General features: G+C 43.5%; 1 protein-coding gene across 1 annotated transcript; it reads left to right on the top strand.

The window, feature by feature from the left end:
- Positions 1-5,845: 5,845 nt before the first annotated feature.
- Positions 5,846-16,862, top strand: PGK1 (phosphoglycerate kinase 1; the record flags this gene model as incomplete). Its single annotated transcript, XM_079541921.1, has 11 exons — positions 5,846-5,910; positions 7,030-7,080; positions 8,160-8,315; positions 8,432-8,576; positions 10,435-10,538; positions 10,825-10,944; positions 12,942-13,056; positions 13,318-13,497; positions 14,188-14,365; positions 14,630-14,728; positions 16,390-16,862. The coding sequence occupies 11 exons, from the start codon at positions 5,846-5,848 to the stop codon at positions 16,428-16,430; spliced, it is 1,254 nt and encodes a 417-aa protein (XP_079398047.1). The 3' UTR covers positions 16,431-16,862.
- Positions 16,863-21,338: the final 4,476 nt, after the last annotated feature.

The following is a 21,338-nucleotide window of genomic DNA, read 5'->3' as shown; positions in this document are numbered from 1 at the left end:
CTGGTCAGGACTGAGCCTGGAAGTCCTTTTCAGTCCAGTTTTCCTCTGTAAGAAAACCTGCCTGTAAATGTCTTTTGAACTTGAATTTAGTACACAGTGCATTTAGTGCAGCATAGCTGATTAAGGAAGTCCAGGTCTTTGAGAACAGTTTGTCTGTGCAGCCCCGCTTCTCGCTCGTCTGATGTGTAATACTGACTTGCAGAAAGCTGTTCTTGTGATGAAAATATCTTACAAGGTGCTTTACAGTGAAGAACCAAAATATTTTTCAGTTTGAATGTACAGTGCAAGTGAAATAATGTGGGAGGTAAATGTGTTCTTAAATGTAAATGTTTTACTATGTAAGTCCCTTACTCCTCTTGTAGACTGTTTGAGTTCAAGAATCTAAAATATCTCTTGGAAACATAGTTACAAATGGAATTATGTATTACTCGTTTGTTTTGTTTTCTGTAACTATTTATAAAACCTGTTTTATTTAAAGATATATATATATATATATATACACACACACACTCTTAAGGCTTTAAGCATCACTCCGAATCTTACCAATAAAGTTTTAAAAGTGTAGACACTTGAAAATTTTAAATGAAAAAGAATGTGAAGCTGGCAGAACACAGTGAAAGCAAGCAATTTTATTTATTACAGATGTTGCTTAAAAAAAGTTCCATCCTAATGCTTTAAATTTGAATGGAAAAAAGAACGCTATTATGGAATGTTAATCTAGTACTGTTACATTTCTTTATATTGAGGAAAATGCAGTTTCATAATTCTTATTCTTTTAAGATTGTTCCTCCATTATTATAGTGATAATTATAAACTGTATAATAAAAGATCTATCTTTAATCATGTTCTGTGATCTCCTTTACTTTGTGTGCTGACTTCACAGATTCTGCAGCTAGCTGTTCAAAATTTGTTCCCATCCTTTCCTCCACACTGTTAAATTAAAGGGCAACACGTGGCATCTCTGGGACATGGTGATGTTGGATTCACCGTGCAGCAGGTTGAAGTGTGTGTACAGGATGATTCTGAAGGCCTTTCATATTGCATGCATTTTGTCTTCGCCAAGTAAGAACTCACTCTGAAACTGGAAAGGTGAAGCAGTGTTGTTTTGGTTTTTTTCCCCTGATTTGGCTAAGGATGAGTAGTGGGGTTTTCTTACATGTGCTTCCAATACTACTCAGCTGCATGCCCTTCAGCAGCATGCCCAGCCTACTTGAAAGAGTGTGTTTGAGTGAAAGCTGGGAAACTGGGGAATAATCCTTACATAAAGAACATCTCATTATTACAGAATGAGAGTAGTTGGTGTTGGAAGGCTGCTGAAGATTGTGAATGGAGCACAAGAAGTGCAGATCTTACCAAAGCAGGTGCCACCGCAGGTTGCCCAGTACTGAGTCTCGTCAAACCTTTCAGTGTCTCCACCACTGCTCAGAGCAGGGGAAGGAAGAAAAAGCTTTCCTATTTTGAGATGAAACAGGAATTCCTGTGTTTCAGTTCGTGCCTGTTGTCTCTTGCTCTTTTTGCCTTTACTATGGAGAAGAGCCTGGCTGAAGCGCCGTCATTCAGGCAGTCACACCATGTCTCAAGGAAAAGTGCCAGGCACGAACCTGTGAGAAGAGCTCAGAGTGAGTACTCCTGTCTTTCTGTAGCGGAGATGGCCAGGCTCCATCCACAGAATACTTCTTGGACTGGGCACAAATCCCCTGCAGCAGCACAGGAATTACTCTGATCAATATTTGAAGAAATGAGGACTGGTAACTGAAGAAGGCTCCCTTCTCAGCTCTTCTGTCCAGCTGACCTTTTTACTTCACTGTAACCTTAACCTGGTCCTCAGGCTCTGGTCTCTGGCTGGCGTTTTCTCCAGGGTATTTTCTACTTTCCCCTGCCCCTCCACTGCCAGCCCACCAACATCTGCATCTTGACATTGTGAGCCAACAGAATAAAACAGGAGGCATTACTTTCAGAGGAACCCTCATGTTTGTTTTTAATCCCTGCCCAAGTGCTTTTATTTTAGTATAGCTTTTAGTATAGCTAAGTTTATTTTAAATGCATTCTTCCCTGTTTTTTTTCCAGTAGCGTTTTTAGAAAATGTCTCAGCAGAGCAGTCTGAGAGCCCTGAAGGTCAGGCTTTGAGGCAAAATTCAGCATCTGCCCAGATGCCAGAGCTGTGCTACTGTCAGTGTTCTTTTTTTTCCTTCCAGTTAACTGGATAATTTTAGTAGCTATGAATTTGTATTATGTCTTCTAGATGACGAGTGAGAACTCCTGAAGAGGATTTTTGTATCCCATTAAGTGCATAACTAAAATGAACTGCTGAACAAGAGCTTGAGAGCTGTGTGCGTACACGTCCAGATGCAAGAAAAGAGAGGGGACTTGTATAGAGCAGGATTCTGCACAGAGCTGTGGTTGGCTGATGCTTCTGAGAAATGGAAGAACATTCCTTGCTGTAAAATGCTTGAGTTCAAAATAGGTACAGTCTGCTGAGCCACTGAACTCAATAGGCATCTTCAGGGAACAGAGAACAGGCTGCAAATAATTGTGTCTTTGACAGAGAGGCCTTATCTGCCAGAGCAGCAGAGCAGTCTCCCATCGCCAGTTTCACAAGATAAAAGCAGCAAAGAAGGAAATCAGTGCTACCTTCTTTCTCCTCTGTTGTATCCGTGCTTCCACAGCCTGCCTGCCCAGCTATGTGAACTTTGGTTTGTGCTCAAAGCAAATGTCCTCATTAAGAAGGTAAGAGAAAATGAGGCAAAAAGGACCAGATTATTTCAGCGTTCAGCAGTTAGTGAGCAATTAACAAATCAACAAAGCAGACATTACGTCAGGAAGTTTAAGAGCAATTAAAGAAATGTACTAAAACATAGTACAGCAAATCGGAAAACAAAGTGAAAAGGATTAGGCGATGAACACAGAGGGAGCACCTGGCAGAGTCGGGGGAGGAATATTTGCAAGGGGAGGCAGAAAAACCTTTTCGTTGTTCCTTGCTGGAGCAGTGAAACCCCTGGGCAAGTGCTGGCACGCCATTAGTGCCCAGTGAGCAATCGCGGAGCTCCCCCCAGGGGGCCCTGTTCCTTAAAACGTCTGGAAGCGGCATCTGCTGCGCGGAAAGCCTGGCCGCAGCGGGGCCGGGCCGGGCCGTGCTTCTGTCGGTTCACCCTGCGTTCCGAACTGCACAATAGCTTACGTTCTGCTCGCCGTCCAATCGCTGACGGAGCTATTGCGGCAATAAGTGAGGATTTCTCTTTTTATTATTTCCTGACTGTTGGTTACACCGATTTGTTGTCCCTTTTTTGATTTAGGCAGTAGTGAAGTCAAGAGCAAAACACAGCTGGTTGAATTACAATAGAGAAAGGTGCAGTTCAGGTTCCTTCCTGAACATCTTCCATTTCAAGGAGAAAGTTAAAAAGCACCCTCATAGCTTTCTTACAAAATTATTACCTTGCAAATTCCACTGAAACCTGTTGGTTGGGTTTTTTTTTAAGTATAAACTTAAACTACAGACAGTAGTTCTAAAAACAGGATGGCTGCATCACGTGGCACAGAAGACCCAGATAACCGGCCTCCAAGTCCTTCTGTTCATTTCATTTAAACACGAAGGCCGGTGTACAAAATCCCACAGTCTGTCTAAACTTGCCACGATCTCATTCCTTTTGGTGAAAGCAGGCAGGATGGTGCAGATGATGGCTGCGTCCCTGAAAACTACATTTCTGCTTCATGTTCCCAGAAATGACTCACCACAGTGCTCACACCACATCCTTTTTTGTTTTTTTTTTTTGCTTTTTTTAATTATTTTAGTTTACCTGTTCTTTGCCCTCCTGAGTTTGTTGTATCAGTTACTTTAAAAGCACAGGTTTTGAACTGTTTGCACGGGCTTTTTTCTTTAAATATTTGCAGTATATTGTAGATATTTCACAACACAGGAAGGACAGAAAGGTGACTCAAACGTGGAAATCAGCTTTGAGTCTTGAACACACATCTGTAATGCTTCTCCTTTCTTTAATTTCTTGACAACGCACACATTCCCAGCCATATCCCATTTGAAATTATATTCTTCCTCCTCCCCACAAGTTCTTATGTGACTTCCTCCCACCCTTTCCCTCCTGCCTGCTTCCTAACAAACAGAGAAACAAGCAAACATAAAACCTGAGTCCACCTTACAAATGATGCCTGCAGTGATGCCCAAAATCAATGGACCCTTATAGCTGCACTAAGCTCCTAATTTCAGATTATCAAAGACATTACACAGTACTGGCCTCTCATACATATATATTTGTAGTGGATTTAGTCCTAGTGAGTTGCATTTTATTGGTTGTTTTCTATTATTCTTATCCTTGTAGGATACTGCACTGGAAGAGCATGAACGCTATTCCTGTATTTCTATTCCTGTATTTCACTTCTATGTTGGAAATAGTTTTGAAGTATTTTTACTATTTGATTCTTCTCAAATTCAGTCAAAATGACTTGTGCAGTCCTTTATTCCTGACCACTCTCTGCTAACTGAGGGCTAGCAAGAGTCTCACTGCCCCTTCTCCTCAAGCAGCTTTGCCATAAAACTGCCTTGCATCTTGTATTACTGCGGGTGCTCAGGTTACTGTGTGCACTATGACATTTCTCCTTCATGCTTTTTTACTGCTAAGAGATGGCACACAAGCTTTTCAAAAGAAGGCCTTGTAATACTGAATGAATTCAAGTACTGAAGAAAGCAAATCTGGACTGTGGGAAAGCTGGATTTGGTACCAGTTCAGCATTTGATTTGGTGGTGATCAGCACTATAGCATCAGTGGTGCTGGACTGCCCAGCTTACTGGTGATACAGCGCTGCACTCTGGTCTCTGCCTTACAAGATCCCTGTTGGCTACTGGAGCTTCAGAGCAGGTTTACTAATCTGAACTCGCAGGAGGGGCCCTTGGATCCACTCTAGGTTTACTTTGCAGTGTATTGAGACCGTTATCTGACCTATTTTAATTTGAACCCAGACTACTTTAAAGTTGTAGATAATGCCAGGGGGATTGGCAAATAACTTGGTTGTATGGACATTTCTGACCTGCCTTGAGGCCTGTCCACCTTCTCGGAGCCTTCAGACACTTCTCACACCACAAGGCTCCTCAGCTTCTGCTCCAGCACTGGGGGGATGTTTCAGTCCACATGTGAGGGAACGCATTAGTTTTGCTCTCTGCATACCTTCATGTTTTGATTCTTGTAAGCACACTTTTTGTGTCCCCTTCTCACTGTTCTGTTGCGGACTGCTCAGCCACGTGTAGCCCTGCCTTCAGCGAAGAGCAGAACAGCAAAGATCGAGCATTTGACATGCTAACAGGCCTTCCTCACAAGCGTCTGTTGAGTGAGAATGGCAACGCGTCAACCTGCCGGCAAACGTTAGGCCGAGCCACGAGTCGTCAGTTCTGCTCTTGGTCCTTCAGCCCCAGCTCAGCGGGTCGGTGCCCACGCTGCAGCTCGAGGCTCCCCTCCCGCAGGCACGTCTTAGCCCTTTCTGTAGAACTGGCCCTAAAATAACACCTGGAAGCATTCATTTCGATGAGACTGGAAATGAAGGGGGATTCATTTCAGCGCAGCACCGCGAGGACGCGGCCCGAAGCGCCGCCCCCACGCGGCGGCGGCTCCGTGCGGGACGTGACCAGGCCTCCGCCGCAGCGCGGCCTCTCGCGGAGGCGGGCGGATGGCTGACGGGCGGGCGGCTCGTCCAATAGGAGCACGCCGCGGACCCCGTGGGTCCAATCAGCAGCGGGCGCGGACGAGACGGCCGGCGTAGCGGCGGCGCGGACGAGTAGCGCGGCAGAGCGAGGGCGGCGGCGGTAGGGAACGGACGGCGGGGTCGGCGGTCGTTGGTAATCATGTCTCTCTCCAACAAGCTCACCCTGGACAAGGTGGATGTGAAGGGCAAGCGGGTCGTCATGAGGTGAGCAGCCGTCGGCGGGAGCCGGCCGCGCCCCGTGCGCGTAAACGGGGACGGCGAGGCCTCGGCTGTGGTCCCACCGAGCGAATCCGCGTGCTGCGCTACGAGAGGCGCGTTGCGGCTCCCGGCGCCTCCCGGTCGCTGTGCAGCACGCGCCGGCTTCGCTGTTCGGGGAGCGCGCCGTGCTCTGCGCTGCTCTGTTACGCCCCGCTGGGGAATGACGGCGCGGTAACGGTGCTCTTGTGTCCGGTTTGTAGACTTAGTTCGTTGTGCTTGGCTGCCGGATCGATTTGTTTCTGCTCATCTCCTCCCGCTTTGCTGGCGGCTTTTGTCGTTCCCGTGTGTCTCCGTGTCGAGCAGGCAGCAAGAAAATCCAAGGACTACTAAGTGAGGGTGTTTTTGATACAGGTGTGGAATAATGAAGGATAAACTGTAGCGTGCGTTTGACTGGGTCTGATACTCCGTTACAGCCGGTTAGGCGTTCCCTTTCCTCCTCGGGAGGAAAAAGATGGTGCTGCTCAGCGCCGTGCCTTGGCCACGCTTTCCCTGCGTGAGTCAGGGAGGAGAGAAGCCGCTCTGCGAATAATTTCTGCCCTGAGCTGTTACACAACCGGTTTCCTGCTGCTCACCACGTGGGCACGAGGTATGCTAGGCAGAAATGGCTGGCGGAACTCCTCCCCTTTATCCTTTCCTCTGGCGCGTATAGGGGAAGTTTCCTCTCCATCTAGGTAGGGTCTTCCCTAAGGCCGTAGCGCTCGGCTCCGAGGGGGTTGGAGCTGCAAAGAACGGAAAGCTCCCAGGCGGTGATCTGAGAGCATGGGTTTCACAAGGAGAAGTGGGGCAGCTCGTTCAGTCTCAGTTTTATTTTGTGCCTTGGCATCGTTGCTGCTGTGGTCGTGAGAGTTGGCTTGTATTGGTGGTGTGCAGCCTGCTGCTCGTTCTCCAGTTGTACCGTCATAAATGGCTAATAACACACGGATCTTTGTAACAGAACTTGTGCACAAAGCAGCTGAAAATCTGACTCTAACCTTAATGATACTGCATTTCCAGATAGATGCTTTACTTTTAAGTTCCCTCATTCTTGGTTAATTTTTTTGTTTGTTTGTTTTCTGCTTTTTTTAGGGTTGATTTCAATGTTCCAATGAAGGATCACAAAATAACCAACAATCAAAGGTGAGACCCAATTTTCATCCAAAATGAAGACCCGAAGTCCATTTTCTCTCTCACTTCAGCCCAATTCTGTTAGCAGTACCTGGAGTGGTACCGTGGTTACACTGTCCCTGCTGGTACTAGAGTGTTAGAGTTGACTCAGAATGGTTAAACGCTTCTGCAGCTGTTTGCAAACAACGCTTACCACAGAGCTTCTCACTGTAGAGAGCATATAAAAAATACCACTTAACTGTATGGATCCTAACCATTATTTCAGAAGTATGGTTGCAGTACTATGGCCACATTACAGCCAAATGTCTGTTTGGCTCTGATTGCTGTACTTGATGGTAGCATCCAGAAGACTTTCTTCTCTCCTTACTCTGTTAACTTGTTGGTTTACATCAGCATAGTTGTTCTGGAGCTGCACATGAAAACACAGGGCTTAGAATTAGGGATATACAATGTCTTTTTATCTTGCTTGTCCATCATTTGTAGGCAGATAACAGTTTTGGTCAGCATTCCCATCATTTCTTATTGATTCAGTATCAGTGATTAGATCAGGAGCCCAGTAGTATTCGTATGCTTCCTGACAATTTTTAGCTATGAGCTATCAGCAGCATTTGGATGACAGGGTACATTTGACTTCCATCTCCCGTTATCATGGAAGATCACAGCAGAAAACCTGAAAACACTGTGGGATAGGGAAATTATTTGGTATATGATGCATAATGACTGTGCTTCGGGGATTGTCAGTTTCCTTGGGCAGGAAATAGGCTGGGTTAGCACCAGGGCAGCTGTGCTCTGTGAAGTGTGGTAGTCTCCTAGATGTTTGTCCTAGCAAGTGTAGGTTGCTGAGAAGCCCAGTGAGTGTCCCTGTTAGGAATGTACTGGTGGCGATGCCCTGCTGTCTTCAGAAGTACACTGAACTGTGTGAACATGAGAGGTAGGATGTTAAGTAATCGTTCTACCTAGCTCTCGTGTTCTCTTTCTGTTACCTTTTTGAAGAACAACTTCCAGGACTCTTGTGTGAGTGATTATCAAGTCTACTTGTGTGGCAAACTCTAGCTGAATCCTTTTTCATTTGGTTTTCTCTGCTGTTCCAGAATCAAGGCAGCTGTCCCTACCATCAAGCACTGCTTGGATCATGGAGCCAAATCAGTGGTTTTGATGAGTCACCTGGGCCGCCCAGATGGAGTTCCCATGCCTGACAAGTTCTCCTTGGCTCCAGTAGCTGTGGAGCTTAAAGCTCTCTTGGGCAGGTGAAGTAGCAGAACAGTTCAGCGTGCATCAGTCCCTCCCTGTGAGCAGACCTGGATGCTTTCCTTTTGGAAAGAGAGTCACTAGTGGGATGACAGTGTATATCTTGTCTTTGCAGGGAAGTCTTATTCCTGAAGGATTGTGTTGGTCCTGAGGTGGAGAAGGCCTGTGCTAATCCTGCAAATGGCTCCATCATCCTGCTGGAGAACCTCCGATTCCATGTAGAAGAAGAAGGGAAAGGGAAGGATGCTTCAGGGAACAAGGTGAAACTTCAAGTTTAGGTTCTGCATGTGCCTACTCTGGTCTTAATACCTTGGTTGCAGCAGATTGACAATGAACTAGTTGCTCATTCAAAATGCTGTTTATGATTTCATTCTCAGAAGGGAACCAGAGAGAAAACCTTTGTTCAACAAGTCTGATCACGTGCGCTATGCAGTGGAAAAGTCTGAGTCAAATGCTTTGAATATCCAAGATGAAACAGCTTAAGTGAAAGGCTGTAAATGATTGCCAGGGGTCTGTAGTCTGTAAAAGGAATGAAATAGGGCTGTCCAGGAAGCTGTGGAGATGTCTAAAATAAAATTCTACATCTGTTGGAGATTGCCATTCTCACAGCACTAGCCACAGTGAATTTTTCAATTTTGTCTCAGCTAGTTCTTTAATGTGCTGATCAAATGTTCTGCAACATAGAAATTATCAAACCCCGTTATAAGCCTGTCTGCTCTTATGGTAGCCATCAAGAATCTGGCTGCCTTGTACCTCTGACATTTTCTTGAAGGTCAAGAAGAATGTTTGCTCCAGACAGCTGCTTTTCTTAGCGATAGTGACCGTGGTGACTTTACATAGATTTTGGCTCCTTTCATATTCAGCGCATGGAGGGGAGTGCTGACACCGTGTGGTGCCCTTTAGAGGCTGGTGCAGGAATCCAGTGGCTTAAGAAAATAGCCCAGAGTAGCTTAGTAAGTCTGTGCAGATGAAAATAAGAAATTGAGTGAGTTTGAAGTTAACCACAGTCATGTGCAACTGAAAGTCAGTGTGGTGGCGGGGAGAAGAATGGGACAAGAACTTAATTTGCATAGAGAAACAGTCCCTTCATTTTGTGTACTAGTGTGCATACAGAAGCATGCGTTGCAGCTGGGCAATGCAGAAGGTACTGCTGACAGACGAGTTTCTCAGCTTAACTATCATGCCCTGCCCACAGGCGAGGGAAGGGGTGTCCAGATACAAATTTGTGGGTTATCAGCTGATGCTTGGAAAATGTCTGTCCAAAGCAAATCAAGTGGTAGTGGTTCCTTCATTCAGAGTTTCATGTTCTGCTTACAGATTCTGTAACAGAAGCATTTCATCTCTTTGTACAGCCAGGCAATTTAATGAGTGAAGGAACAGTTCTAGCATTGTTCTAGAATCTGCATGGTCCCTCTAGCTTGTGTTCTGCTCAGGCTCTGTTAATAAAAGGGCATGCAAAGCTGAACTACTTCCCATTTAGGATTTGGTAGGATGCCTGGATGATGGAGGAAGTCCCTTAACAGAAATGTGTCTGTTCTTGCCTACTACGTGCTAAGCTCATCTCTAGTGTTCCTGTGTTGGCTGCCGTCACTGTGGCCTGTTGTAGTGTGCAGGCTATTTATAAGTTAATCCTCAGTGCAGGGATGCAAAATGAATCCATCAGCTCATTGTTTCACCTGTAGTGCTTAGAGACCACGCTTTCTTTGTTCAGTAAATGGTTTTGAATGAGTTTTGTCTCATCTCAGCACTGACTTCTCTTGCATACCTTTTATGTGTTAGCTGTTTCACCTCATGTAAGTAGAAATCTGTTGGAGAGAGCAAAAGGTTGCAGTCCATGCCTGCTTTACTGATGCAGCTGGAAATGGCAGTGGTCCTCAGGGCTTTAATAGTAAGCTCTCAGAGTTTAATACAGAGTTAAAACTATTTAAACATCTTTTTTGTTTCTACTGGACTGGTAAAGAGCATACGAAATGAAGACACCCACAGTTGAATTTCTTCAGCTGATCTGTCTTTGCGATTTTTTTTTTCTTTTTTTTAGAAGCCCATTGCTTATAAATTGCTGGATTTCACTTTAGTTTTGTGTGAGTAGCACAAACTTGTCATTCTTTTTCTTTTTAGATCAAAGCTGATGCTGCGAAAGTGGAGGCTTTCAGAGCCTCTCTTTCTAAATTGGGAGATGTTTATGTCAATGATGCTTTTGGAACTGCCCACCGTGCTCACAGGTATGTATCTGTTTTCATTCCACAGGCAGAACTGTAGAATTATGCCTGCTGTGGAAAAACAAGCTTTGTTCTCCCTGAAGTTTAGCTTCTTGAGGCTATCCCATTATTGTTCTGCTATATTTGTTCCTGAGTGATACTTAGTGGAGGTAATTGTCTATAGTGTGTATGGTTTAAAGTTTCTCCCTGAGAGCAGGAGACAACTGAGCTCTTAAGACTAGAATTCACTTTTTTGGTTGTTAGTGATGCTACCTTTTTTCCTTTCCTCACTCTTATCTTTATTCTGCAGCTCCATGGTAGGTGTTCATCTTCCTCAGAAGGCTGCTGGCTTCCTGATGAAGAAAGAACTGGATTATTTTGCAAAGGCCCTTGAGAGTCCAGAGAGACCCTTCTTAGCAATTCTTGGAGGGTAAGGCTCAAGAACATACCAACCATACCCATACTTATTTTTCTTTAACAGCTCTGGAACAAATGATAAGTTCTTCTGGCTTTGTTCGAACAAATACTTTCCTTTGAACTGTACCTACAGTTCAGATGTCCAGGTAATTCCTGAAATCTCTGGATTATTTGGAGGCTAGCTTACTGTGTTCACCATTGTGATGATTGAGTCTGCTCATCATATCTTAGATTTGCTTATGTTCCCTAAGTAAGGGACAGTCCACAGCAATTTGCTGTACAGTTGACCCAGAAGAGCTGATACACTTGATGGCCCTGAAGCACTGTCAGTGACCTTTCCTCCATGGTTCAGAGTACAGGCATCCTGCAAGCTCAGCACTGTGTAAGTTGACACGGTCTGTCTAATGCAGTGCTGACCTACTGTAGCTTGCTGAGCCTCTGCTCTTCAGCAGCAGCCAGTGTACAAAGAGAATTGGAGGTGCAACACCAAATGTCTGATTTGCACGTAGAAATAAGTGTTTCAGTTTGCCAAGTGAATTTAAATACTTTGAACAGTAACACAAAGCTTGGACAGCATTGCATTTCCTCGATGATAAAAGTATGTGGCTTATTCCTGCTCTTTATACCAATAAATGTACTTCCAAAGAAGTAATGCTCACTTCTTGCATCAAATTTTAAATGTTTCAATGATCTTGATTACAACGAGCAGTGCTTGCTTTTCATTGGTACCTCTCCAAGATTTAGAGCTGCATGTGAATCAGCTGTGGATTGGCTACTGCTTATGTATAACAAAACTGGACCCGGAAGATTAACTGAGGATAACTGTATTAATAAATAAGGTGAAGATGAACTGTGTTGGCAAACAAAAAACCACGTGCAGGGAAGTAATTTCTAGTAATTCCTGCACTAGGAGCAGGATTGTACACAAAGGAAAAAAAGAAAAATCTAAATCACTTTCACATTTCATTTGCCTGGAGCTTCACAAAGGAAGATGCATCCTGCAGGTTTTTGCCTTGGGTCTGTGCCTCCCATCAATCCTTTATCATACAGTTCCCACAGTGTGGCAGCATTAGCAACTTCACTGCTTAAACTGGGGCTGAGGGCTGATTCGCACCAGAGATCTCCACAGCTGCTAAGGTTAGGATGGTAGAGGGAATACATATTCCTAATGATTAGGTCTGAAAGCATTTTATTAATGAAATCTTTGTCATTATAATTGTTCTAGAGATGAGTTAACTAAAGGAAAAAAAAAAAAATGTCATTAGTTAAGGCAGAGCCAAACTGAGGCTGTAAAGCAAGTCTCTTCAGTACCAGCCATAGTTTTGCCTAAGTAATTTCCTAAGGCCTTCATGAAGCTCTCTTTTGAGTAACAACATGTGGCATAAAAGAGGAAAGATTTGTCTACTTACTGCTGCTTATTGCCACTCCTACAAAAAGTGACTGTGGCACTGTTATTTTGTTATCATTCATATCTTGTGCTAAAAGCAGCCATCTGCTTTTGGGCAGGGCTATTTGTCCTACTAGTTTGAATCTGTGTTGTGCGTTTGGGTTTGGGACCTGAACTGATTACAGGAGTTTAGTCTGTGGTAGAGATCCACTGGTACAGTAGATCTAGATTTGGACAGTAGTTGTGAATGGCAGTGCTCTGATCCCTGCTGTGTGTTGCTGGATAGTCAAAAAGTGCCAAGCTAAATTTATATTTAAATGGGAGAAAAATTGAGGGCTTCTTACTCTATTTTTATCAGATACTGTTTAATGCTGGCCTGCTGAGTTGCCACATTCTTTCTGCCCACTCCCTGTAACTTCTTTGCTGACTGATTCTCTCAGAATGACCTTGCAATATCTCAGTATTGCCGTTACTGAATAGCAGTTGAAAAATTCTGCTTTATACTTCTATGCAATAAGTCCTTCCTTCAGGCTTTGTTCTGTCTTAATTAAAGATAGAGTAAGGTCTGCCTGAGGAGTCTGGGGTGGAGACTACACTGTTCATTCTTTCCTTTTCTTTTCCAGAGCTAAAGTTCAGGATAAGATCCAGCTGATCAGTAACATGTTAGATAAGGTCAACGAGATGATCATTGGTGGTGGAATGGCATTCACCTTTCTTAAAGTGTTAAACAACATGCAGGTATGAAAGAGAATTGTGTCTGCTTCTAGTAAAGGATGACCCATATATATAGCTAGAGAGTATACCCTATAGAGAGTAGGGAGCACCCAGAAATTGCTCAACAGCCTGTTTGCAAAAATTGCCTTGCTGTGTATGTCTTAGTGCTCTAATAGAGCTCTCCAGAATTGCTGTCTGAACGGTATGGCTGCTGTTCATATCATAAATAATGTCCAGTAGCTAAACAGATGCTTCTTTTATTTTTTCCACATAATTATTTTGTAGATTGGCAACTCTCTGTTTGATGAAGAGGGATCAAAAATTGTCAAGGACCTGATGGCCAAGGCGGAGAAGAACGGTGTGAAGATTACCTTGCCGGTGGACTTCATCACTGCAGACAAATTCGATGAGCATGCACAGACTGGGGAAGCCACTGTGGCTTCAGGCATTCCTGCTGGCTGGATGGTAGGTGTTAATAGATGAGGGACTAGAAATAGTAACAGGAAGCACTGAGGTGAGAAAAACACTTCTTGTAGGGATTATAAGAGTAACTGTGATCCTTTGCAGATGTTTCTGAAGGCAGTCTAACTGCATGAAATGCTTTTGTTTCATAAAATGAAAACCATGTGGTTTTTCCTGATACAATTTTTAAGTCTTAAAGTAGCTTTTGTGGGATTTGGATTAAAACAGCAACATTCCTCTAAAACTTTCAGTTCTAAATGGAGTGTAAGTCCCTTTTATTTGACTGGAACTTAATTAGAGTTTGCAAAAGTTTCTAAGTAAGGCTTCATGCATCTGACATTGATTTTTTTTATTTTTTTTTTTTAATTTTTATTTTAATGACTTATTTGTACTCAGAATACAAATACCACACCAGATTCCACCCCACAGAAGTAACTTCTGGCAGATCTCTATTCCTTGGTATTCAGTGCCGAGAGAAACTCTTGCTTTGTGATTAGTCTGCAGTATCTGAACTGGCAGCAAACTTGGGGGCACAAAATCAGCACCATCAGGCCTTCCAAGAGCCTTGTTAACTTCAGTGTCAAATGAAAGAGGAGGGGGGAAAAAAGCATTTGAGGATCCCATCAGTAAGGCATTGGTGATTCTAGGTAAGGTGCTAGAAAGCTTCTCTCTGAATTCTCTTACTTGTCATAGGGCTTGGACTGTGGCCATGAAAGTGTTAAGAAGTTTGTTGAAGTTGTAGGAAGAGCCAAGCAAATAGTGTGGAATGGTCCAGTTGGAGTCTTTGAATGGGACAAGTTCTCCAAAGGAACCAAAGCCTTGATGGACAAAGTAGTGGAAGTAACTGGAAAGGGCTGCATCACCATTATTGGTAAGTAGTTGCACATGATTGTTCTTGTCTTTATAAAAGCAGTAAGTTTCTGCCTGCTAAGCACCACATTAACAATAGTTGGCAAATTGTTTTATAGCAATGCTTTCATCTCCCCCTCAGCTTGCAGATATGACTTTAGAAACTGCTGTATGAACTAATGTTGAGGATTTGGGAGCACCACCAGCCTGTAGCAGGGCTATGTCCCTTAAGCTGAACAAATTGAATTTCTTGCCTTGCTCATTTTTAGTTTTTCTTGTACTACAGGTGGTGGAGATACTGCTACATGCTGTGCAAAGTGGAACACTGAAGATAAAGTTAGCCATGTCAGCACTGGAGGTGGTGCCAGCCTGGAACTGCTAGAGGGTAACTGTTCTTTTCTTTTGACTTGCTTGAGCAAATTAGGTAATTCTGGGTGCTATGCCTTGTGTTGATATTCAGGAAGGCACAACAACAGAATAACTGTCGTCTTGTTTCAACAAATGGAGTTGCATATAAGATCCTCCTAGCTCTTTTTTTGTCCCCCTAGAGGAAGAGAAAAGAAAATAGAATATTCCTGCAAAGAGGATAGACTGTCACTCCCACGCAGCAATAAAAGCTGTAAAAGAAAGTAGTACAGCTCTCAGAGCAGCTCCTTGCTTATCGATGATTCCCTGAAACATGCTAAGCAGACTGTTTGCAGTGCTCAGTTTGAGTTAGGGATCAGAATAACTTCAAATTTTGGTTAGAAGCTTCCTTTTGACGGCATCGTTGGAAATCCCCTGGTTTGGGGAGCCCTCTAGCAATCACTTAACAAACCTGCACAAGAGTACTGAGAATCCAAAATGGTGAGGATTTAGAGCTCTTCCAGTGAGTTACATTGTTCTCTAAATGGGTTTTCATTTCCTCTGGTAATTATCTGTTTCCCAGTATGTGTAAAGTATCTTAATACTGTCAGCGTCTCTGTAGAAGACAAACTGCAACAAACTGCATTGCAGCTGTTGGTTTCCAGCAGTTGTATGTGAGACAGAGCTTTTGTTTCTGTTACCTAGGAAGTGGTGGTAGAGGGAAAGAATGCAGATGGCTAGAAGGAAGCACTGTGCAACTGATTTATTCAAAAGGACAAAATCGTCTAAGTTTTGGCCCAAAATGTGGGCTTGTGTGTGATCTTTTAAATGTAACGGAAGTCTAGCTAACTAGAGGATCTTCTGAAGATATCTATATATTTAAAAAAAAAAAAAAAAAAAAAGGCTACTAAAACAACTAGTGGGCTGTGAACAGTGTTAAAATTCAGTACTGTTGTACAGCTCAAGCATTCAAAAGTAGTGGGGGTTTTTTGGGGGGAAGGGGGTAAGAAAATGTCCTTCTTTGATAATGAAGAACAACAAAAAGCTAAGAAAATGCTTCAGAGAACATTGCACTTCAGTAATTTGGGGACCCATACCCAAAGATGAGCATGTTCCTTACTCTTGCCCTCTGCAATGATGTATCTAATTATCAGGACACAGATGTTTTAGTCACAGTAGAAGACTCAAGTCTTGGAGAAGGTAGTGTTTATTTTTCTTAATTCACTCATTAAATTTCTATTCCACCACACATTCCAAAATCCTATCTACGTGCTGCTGGGGATTAAATGAAATATGCAACAACTTCCCAGATCCTATCAAAAATCTGTTTGCCATCAAACTTAATGGAAGAATATCTTAAAGTATTTGGATCTGCCCCTAGCAGGAACTTGGACAGAAACAACTGTTATCATTAATTGAACACTGATGATCGTTGGCTGCTAAGAATCTGTCTGCAGATATGCTCTGGATACTCACTAGAACCCTAAAACGTATTTACTGTGTGGAACAGTTTAACCCATATGTGGTGATTGCCACAAACAGCAGCAGGAATGCATGTAGAAACAATGTGACCTATAGTTTGAGGTGTTTTGGGGGGGATTTTGTTTCTGGTTTTTGAATATGTGTAAACATTGCAGTTGTAAGCATAAAGCCAAGTACTTCTCTTCCTGAACTTTATTGGAATTCTTCAACTACTCACAGGTAAAGTTCTTCCTGGTGTGGATGCCTTGAGCAACGTGTAGAGAACAGCTTATCACCCCAGTTCCTGTTACTGTGCACAGCCCCTGAGATTCAACACTTCTATGCTTCTGTATTTCAACTCTGCCATAGACAGATCACAGAATGTAAACCGAAACTGGACAGGATTTGAGAAGACAACAGATATCTTATGGCTGCAGTTTACATGATCTGGATTTGTTCACTCTTATCCCACTTGAATTACTGTAGTGCGTTTAAACTGTTGTTGTGGATTTAGAGTGTATATATTTATATTTTGCCTTCTCAGAGAGATTAATCCCTGTTAGACATGTCTGTTTCTCAGAAAGGAGTGCACCATGTAGCTTCTTCAATGTTCCTAGCAGGCATTTCTGTCACTTGACACGGTTCAGAAACAAAAGGGGACTCCAATTTTTTGGAGGCCGACTGTTATAGCTGCTGAATAAACATATTTAAAATGCTGACAGCTGGTATGTAGTCTTTCTTTCAGATTTTACGTTAAAAATACCCTTATTCTACAACAGGAGTCAGATCTTTCTCCTTGCACTAAATATAATGTTAGTAAAGTATTTATTTTACCCCATGGATCTGTAAGCATCCAGTCATCGTGAATGTGAACTTTGTTGGTAAGGAAGTTATTAAACATCTACTGTTACATCAAAGCTTTCATGTCATCAAGTGAGAGAGAAGATGAAATTTCAAATAGCAGGAGTAGTAAAAAATGGGCAAAAAAAAAAAAATGTGGTTCTTGTAGAGAGAAATGGCTGCATAGTAGACAGCTGATGTCTCTAACCTAAATATTTTGGAACGTCTGAAGACAGGTAAGAACTCAAGATTTTTACCTTCCCCCTTACGTATGCAAACAGAACAGCAATATTCTTGTTGATGTAAAGTCAACCACTAAAAGCGGTAAAACAAGCATAGTAAAATACAGTTTGGATAATCAGGCTTGTGTTTACAGATGAAGCATGCTGCAGAACTACAAGCATTGTCGGTGGAGGAGCACCAACATGGTGCAAATGTATAAAGTTGGGATTCTGATCTTGGCTGTTCTAGGTTGGCTTGCTACAGGGTTAGGGTTAGCATGAGGTGGCCCTGAATGAAACCTAGCAATATACCAAAATCAGACTGGCTACAAACACTCAAAAGTGTTTTGGATTCAGTCAGCAGTCATAAGGCTAAGTGCAGGGTGCTGCACTTGGGTCTGGGCAATCACAGGTCTTTATACAAACTGGGCGAAGATCTCCTTGAGAGCAGCCCTGTGGAGAAGGACTTGGAGGGCCTGATAGATGAGAAGCTGGACACGAGCCAGCAGTGTGCATGTGCAGCCCAGAAGGCCAACTGTGTTCTGGGCTGCGCTGGAAAAGGGGTGGCCAGCAGGGAAGGGGAGGTTGATGGTCCCTGCTCAGCTCTTATGAGGTCCCACCTGGTGTACTGCATACAGGAAGGATGTGGAGCTCTTGGATCAGGTCCAGAGGATGGCCACTAAGATGATCAGAGGGCTGGAGCACCTCTCCTATGAGGAAAGGTTGAGGGAATTGGGATTGTTTAGCTTGGAGAAGAAAAGGTTCCAGCAAGACCTCATTATGGCCTTCCAGTACTTGAAAGGAGCACATAAACAGGAGGGGGAATGTCTGCTTACAAGGTGGATAGTGACAGAACAAGGGGGAATGGTTTTGAACTAAGACAGGGGAGATTTAGGTTAGATATTAGAAGGAAGTTTTCCACACAGAGGGTGATGACACACTGGAACAGGTTGCCCAAGGAGATTCTTTCTGGATGCCCCATCCCTGGAGGCATTCAAGGCCAGGCTGGATGTGGCTCTGGTCTGCTGGTTGGTGACCCTGTACATAGCAGGGGGTTGAAACTAGATGATCACTGTGGTCCTTTTCAACCCAGGCTGTTCTACAATCCTATGAACTACAAGAATGCAGTGCTTCAAATGAGCTGGCTGTGTATCTTCCTCCTGGATCACTGAACAGAAATGTGTAAAGCAGTGATTGCCTGCTCCTACACCTAGTGGCTTCCCTGCAGTAGTATCGCACTGCCATCCTGGGTGTTAGGTGTGGCCTGAGCTGAACAAAGCATCCAGGATGAGCTGTGGAGAGAATCTTTGAGGTAAGCAGTAAGCTGCAATACAGAGTACGCTTTCAAGTTAAAGTAAATATGTATACAGTACTACCAAGACAAAATGGAGGTATGTGTTATAAACAGACATGGTCTATTTGCCAAATGTTACTTGGTCACCACAGGATGCAAATTAAAACCCAATTGAGCTAAAGTACTTACAAAGTTCTATATGAAAATTACACTTAATGCATTTTAATCCTAAAAGTGACACTTGCAAAGCAACTAGAAATAATGTAAATGATTGCAGCACTGTGAGTTTTCTCTTCCTCCTCCCTCCTTTGTAAATCTCCCAAGCATTGTCTGATTACGCATGAATGATGCAGATTTTTGCTAGGATTGCTTTCTAGCTGCTGCTCATGTTTTCCAGGCAGGGGTGCAGACCTCCGACAGCTGCAGTAACGAGGCAAAGAAAAGAGTGAGCTTGTCGGCCACAAAAAGACTATGGATTTTGGAAATCCAGTACTACAATAACAAATATTCCACCATGTTTTATAACGGTCCATTCTTGTCTGACTCTGGCAAACAAGGCCTTGTTAGAGCACGGCTCATTTTAGTCTCACTCTTGGAACCCTGTGTTGCTGACTCCCCATGGAGCAAAAACAAGACTTACCCTCCATATCTCCTTTGGTATTCACAGTGAAAGGTCAATGTGTGGTCGCTACCTCCTCTTTTTTCTTCCTCCTCTTCATCAAAAGCAAGCATCTGTAATCAAATATGGCAAGGAGTTGTAATGTGCCATGAACACAAATGCATGCACTTAAAAATATTTTTGCACTGACTTTGGATGCTTGCTACTCATATCTTAGAATGTTTTGTTTGTTTGTTTCCATGTCTTATTCTAATTACTACCACTCTCAGGTCCATGTGTCAGAACAAACCAACAGCAAAACTAGATAGATGCTTAGTTTTTCAGATGTCAAAGCAAAGGGGATGCAACGTCCTTGCACAAGACTGCAAGAGCTGTGCACTTGACCAGCAGCTGATTAACAACAATTTCCAGATATTTAACCTTTGCCTGTAGCATTTTTTAGTAATTTACTATTGCAGTGGTAAAATGTTTTCGAGGTATCCAGAAGTGCTTCCATTACTCTGTTTTTCATCCTCTTGAATCACACTGTTCTCTCTAGATTATTTTTGTTTGCGTGCCTAACTCATACAGAAATAGTGTACTCAGCAGAACCAGGAAGGTGCTTGTCTTGACTCAGCCCTCCCTTGAGTAATGTCCTCAGTTTTGGGCTCCACAATACAACAGAGGCCTCAAAGCCTCTGGAGCACAAGTCTTACAGGGACTGGTTGAGGGAACTTGGATTGTTCAATCTGGAGAAGGCTCAGGGCAGACCTTATCACTCTCTAGAATGACCCCAAAGGAGGTGTGGTGGGGTGGAGGTTGCCCTCTTCTCCCAGGTAACAGCAATAGGACAAGAGGGAATGGCTTTAAGTTGTGCCAGGGGAGGTTCAGGTTGGATATTACGATAAACAGCTTCTCAGAAAGAGTAGTGATGCATTGAACAGGCTGCCCAGGGAGGTGGTTGAGTCAGTGTCCCTGAAGGTGTTCAAGAAACATGTAGATGTGGTACTGAGGGACACAGTAGCGGCCAGTATTAGTGGTAGATAGATGGTTGGACTGGATGATCTCAGAGGTCTTTTCCAAACATAATGGTTCTATGATCTGAGACAATTTTTCTAGATACGCATCTCCAACAGTTGTGCTTTTAGATGTCCAGTACTTTTGAGAATGGTTTTGGGGTAATGCTGCTGAGTAGAAACAGAAGAGAGGTTATAAGATAAAGCGGTTGCAGAAAGCTTGCAATGTGATAAAGGTAGTATATTTAGCATATACACTGACTGATAATAAATGTAATAATAAGGCGAAAAATGCGAAGAACTCATGGCTGAGATCATCAAATGTCAAGGTGAAATACTAAATTTGCAGTTGGCAGTAAAATAATAATAAGCACAAAAACATGCGCTTTCTTATTGATGTCTCTATGTATCATGTAAAATCTGCTGTAAATAGCAGGAGGTAGAGAAAGTGTTTCTGTGTAGAAAAAAAAGTGTAATTGATAGCATTTGCCAGCAATGAAACCTAGGGTCATAACACTGGTGACTCGAGGTAACAGGAGGGGACGTCAGCCTTCATTTGGCAGAGCAGGGCAGAAGCTCTGTAATGGCTGGAGGCCAGGCTGGCCAGAGGTCAGCTGTAGCAAAGGTACCCTTATAACCACACAACCATCAAAACTTGAGCCTTTCCAACAAGGATATGAAGCTGAGAGGAGTGTCTGACACACTAGAAGGCTATGCTGACATTCAGCAAGATCTGGACTGGGCATAGAGGAACAAGGGCAAGCCCAGAGTCCTACAGCTGAGGAGGAATAACTGCATGCATCAGTACAGGTTAGAGGCTGATCTGCTGCAAAGGAGCTCTGCAGAGAAGGATATGGATGTGCTGGCAGATAACAGGGTGGCCATGGGCCAGCAGTGTGGCCTGGTGGCCAAGAATGCCAATGATATCCTGGGTGTATTGAAAACAGCACGGCCAGCAGGACGTGGGAAGCATTTCCTCCCACTGTTCTGCCTTGGTAAAGCCACATCTGGAGCACCATGTCCAGTTCATAAAAGGCAAAGATCATTGAGCGAGTCCAGCGGAGAGCCACAAAGATGAAGAGAGGCCTGGAGCATCTCCTTTACGAGGAAAGGCTGAGAGACCTGGAGCTGTTCAGAGAAGAGAATGGTGAGAAGGGTTCTCAGCGCTGTTTATGAAGATCTCAGGTGAGGGAATCAAGTCAATGGGAGCACACTATCAC

This window comes from Tetrao urogallus, assembly GCF_951394365.1.
Source record: "Tetrao urogallus genome assembly, chromosome: 13".
NCBI lineage: Eukaryota > Metazoa > Chordata > Aves > Galliformes > Phasianidae > Tetrao > Tetrao urogallus.
The sequence above is the reverse complement of the archived record's forward strand: the minus strand, read 5'-3'. Positions and strand labels throughout refer to the sequence as shown.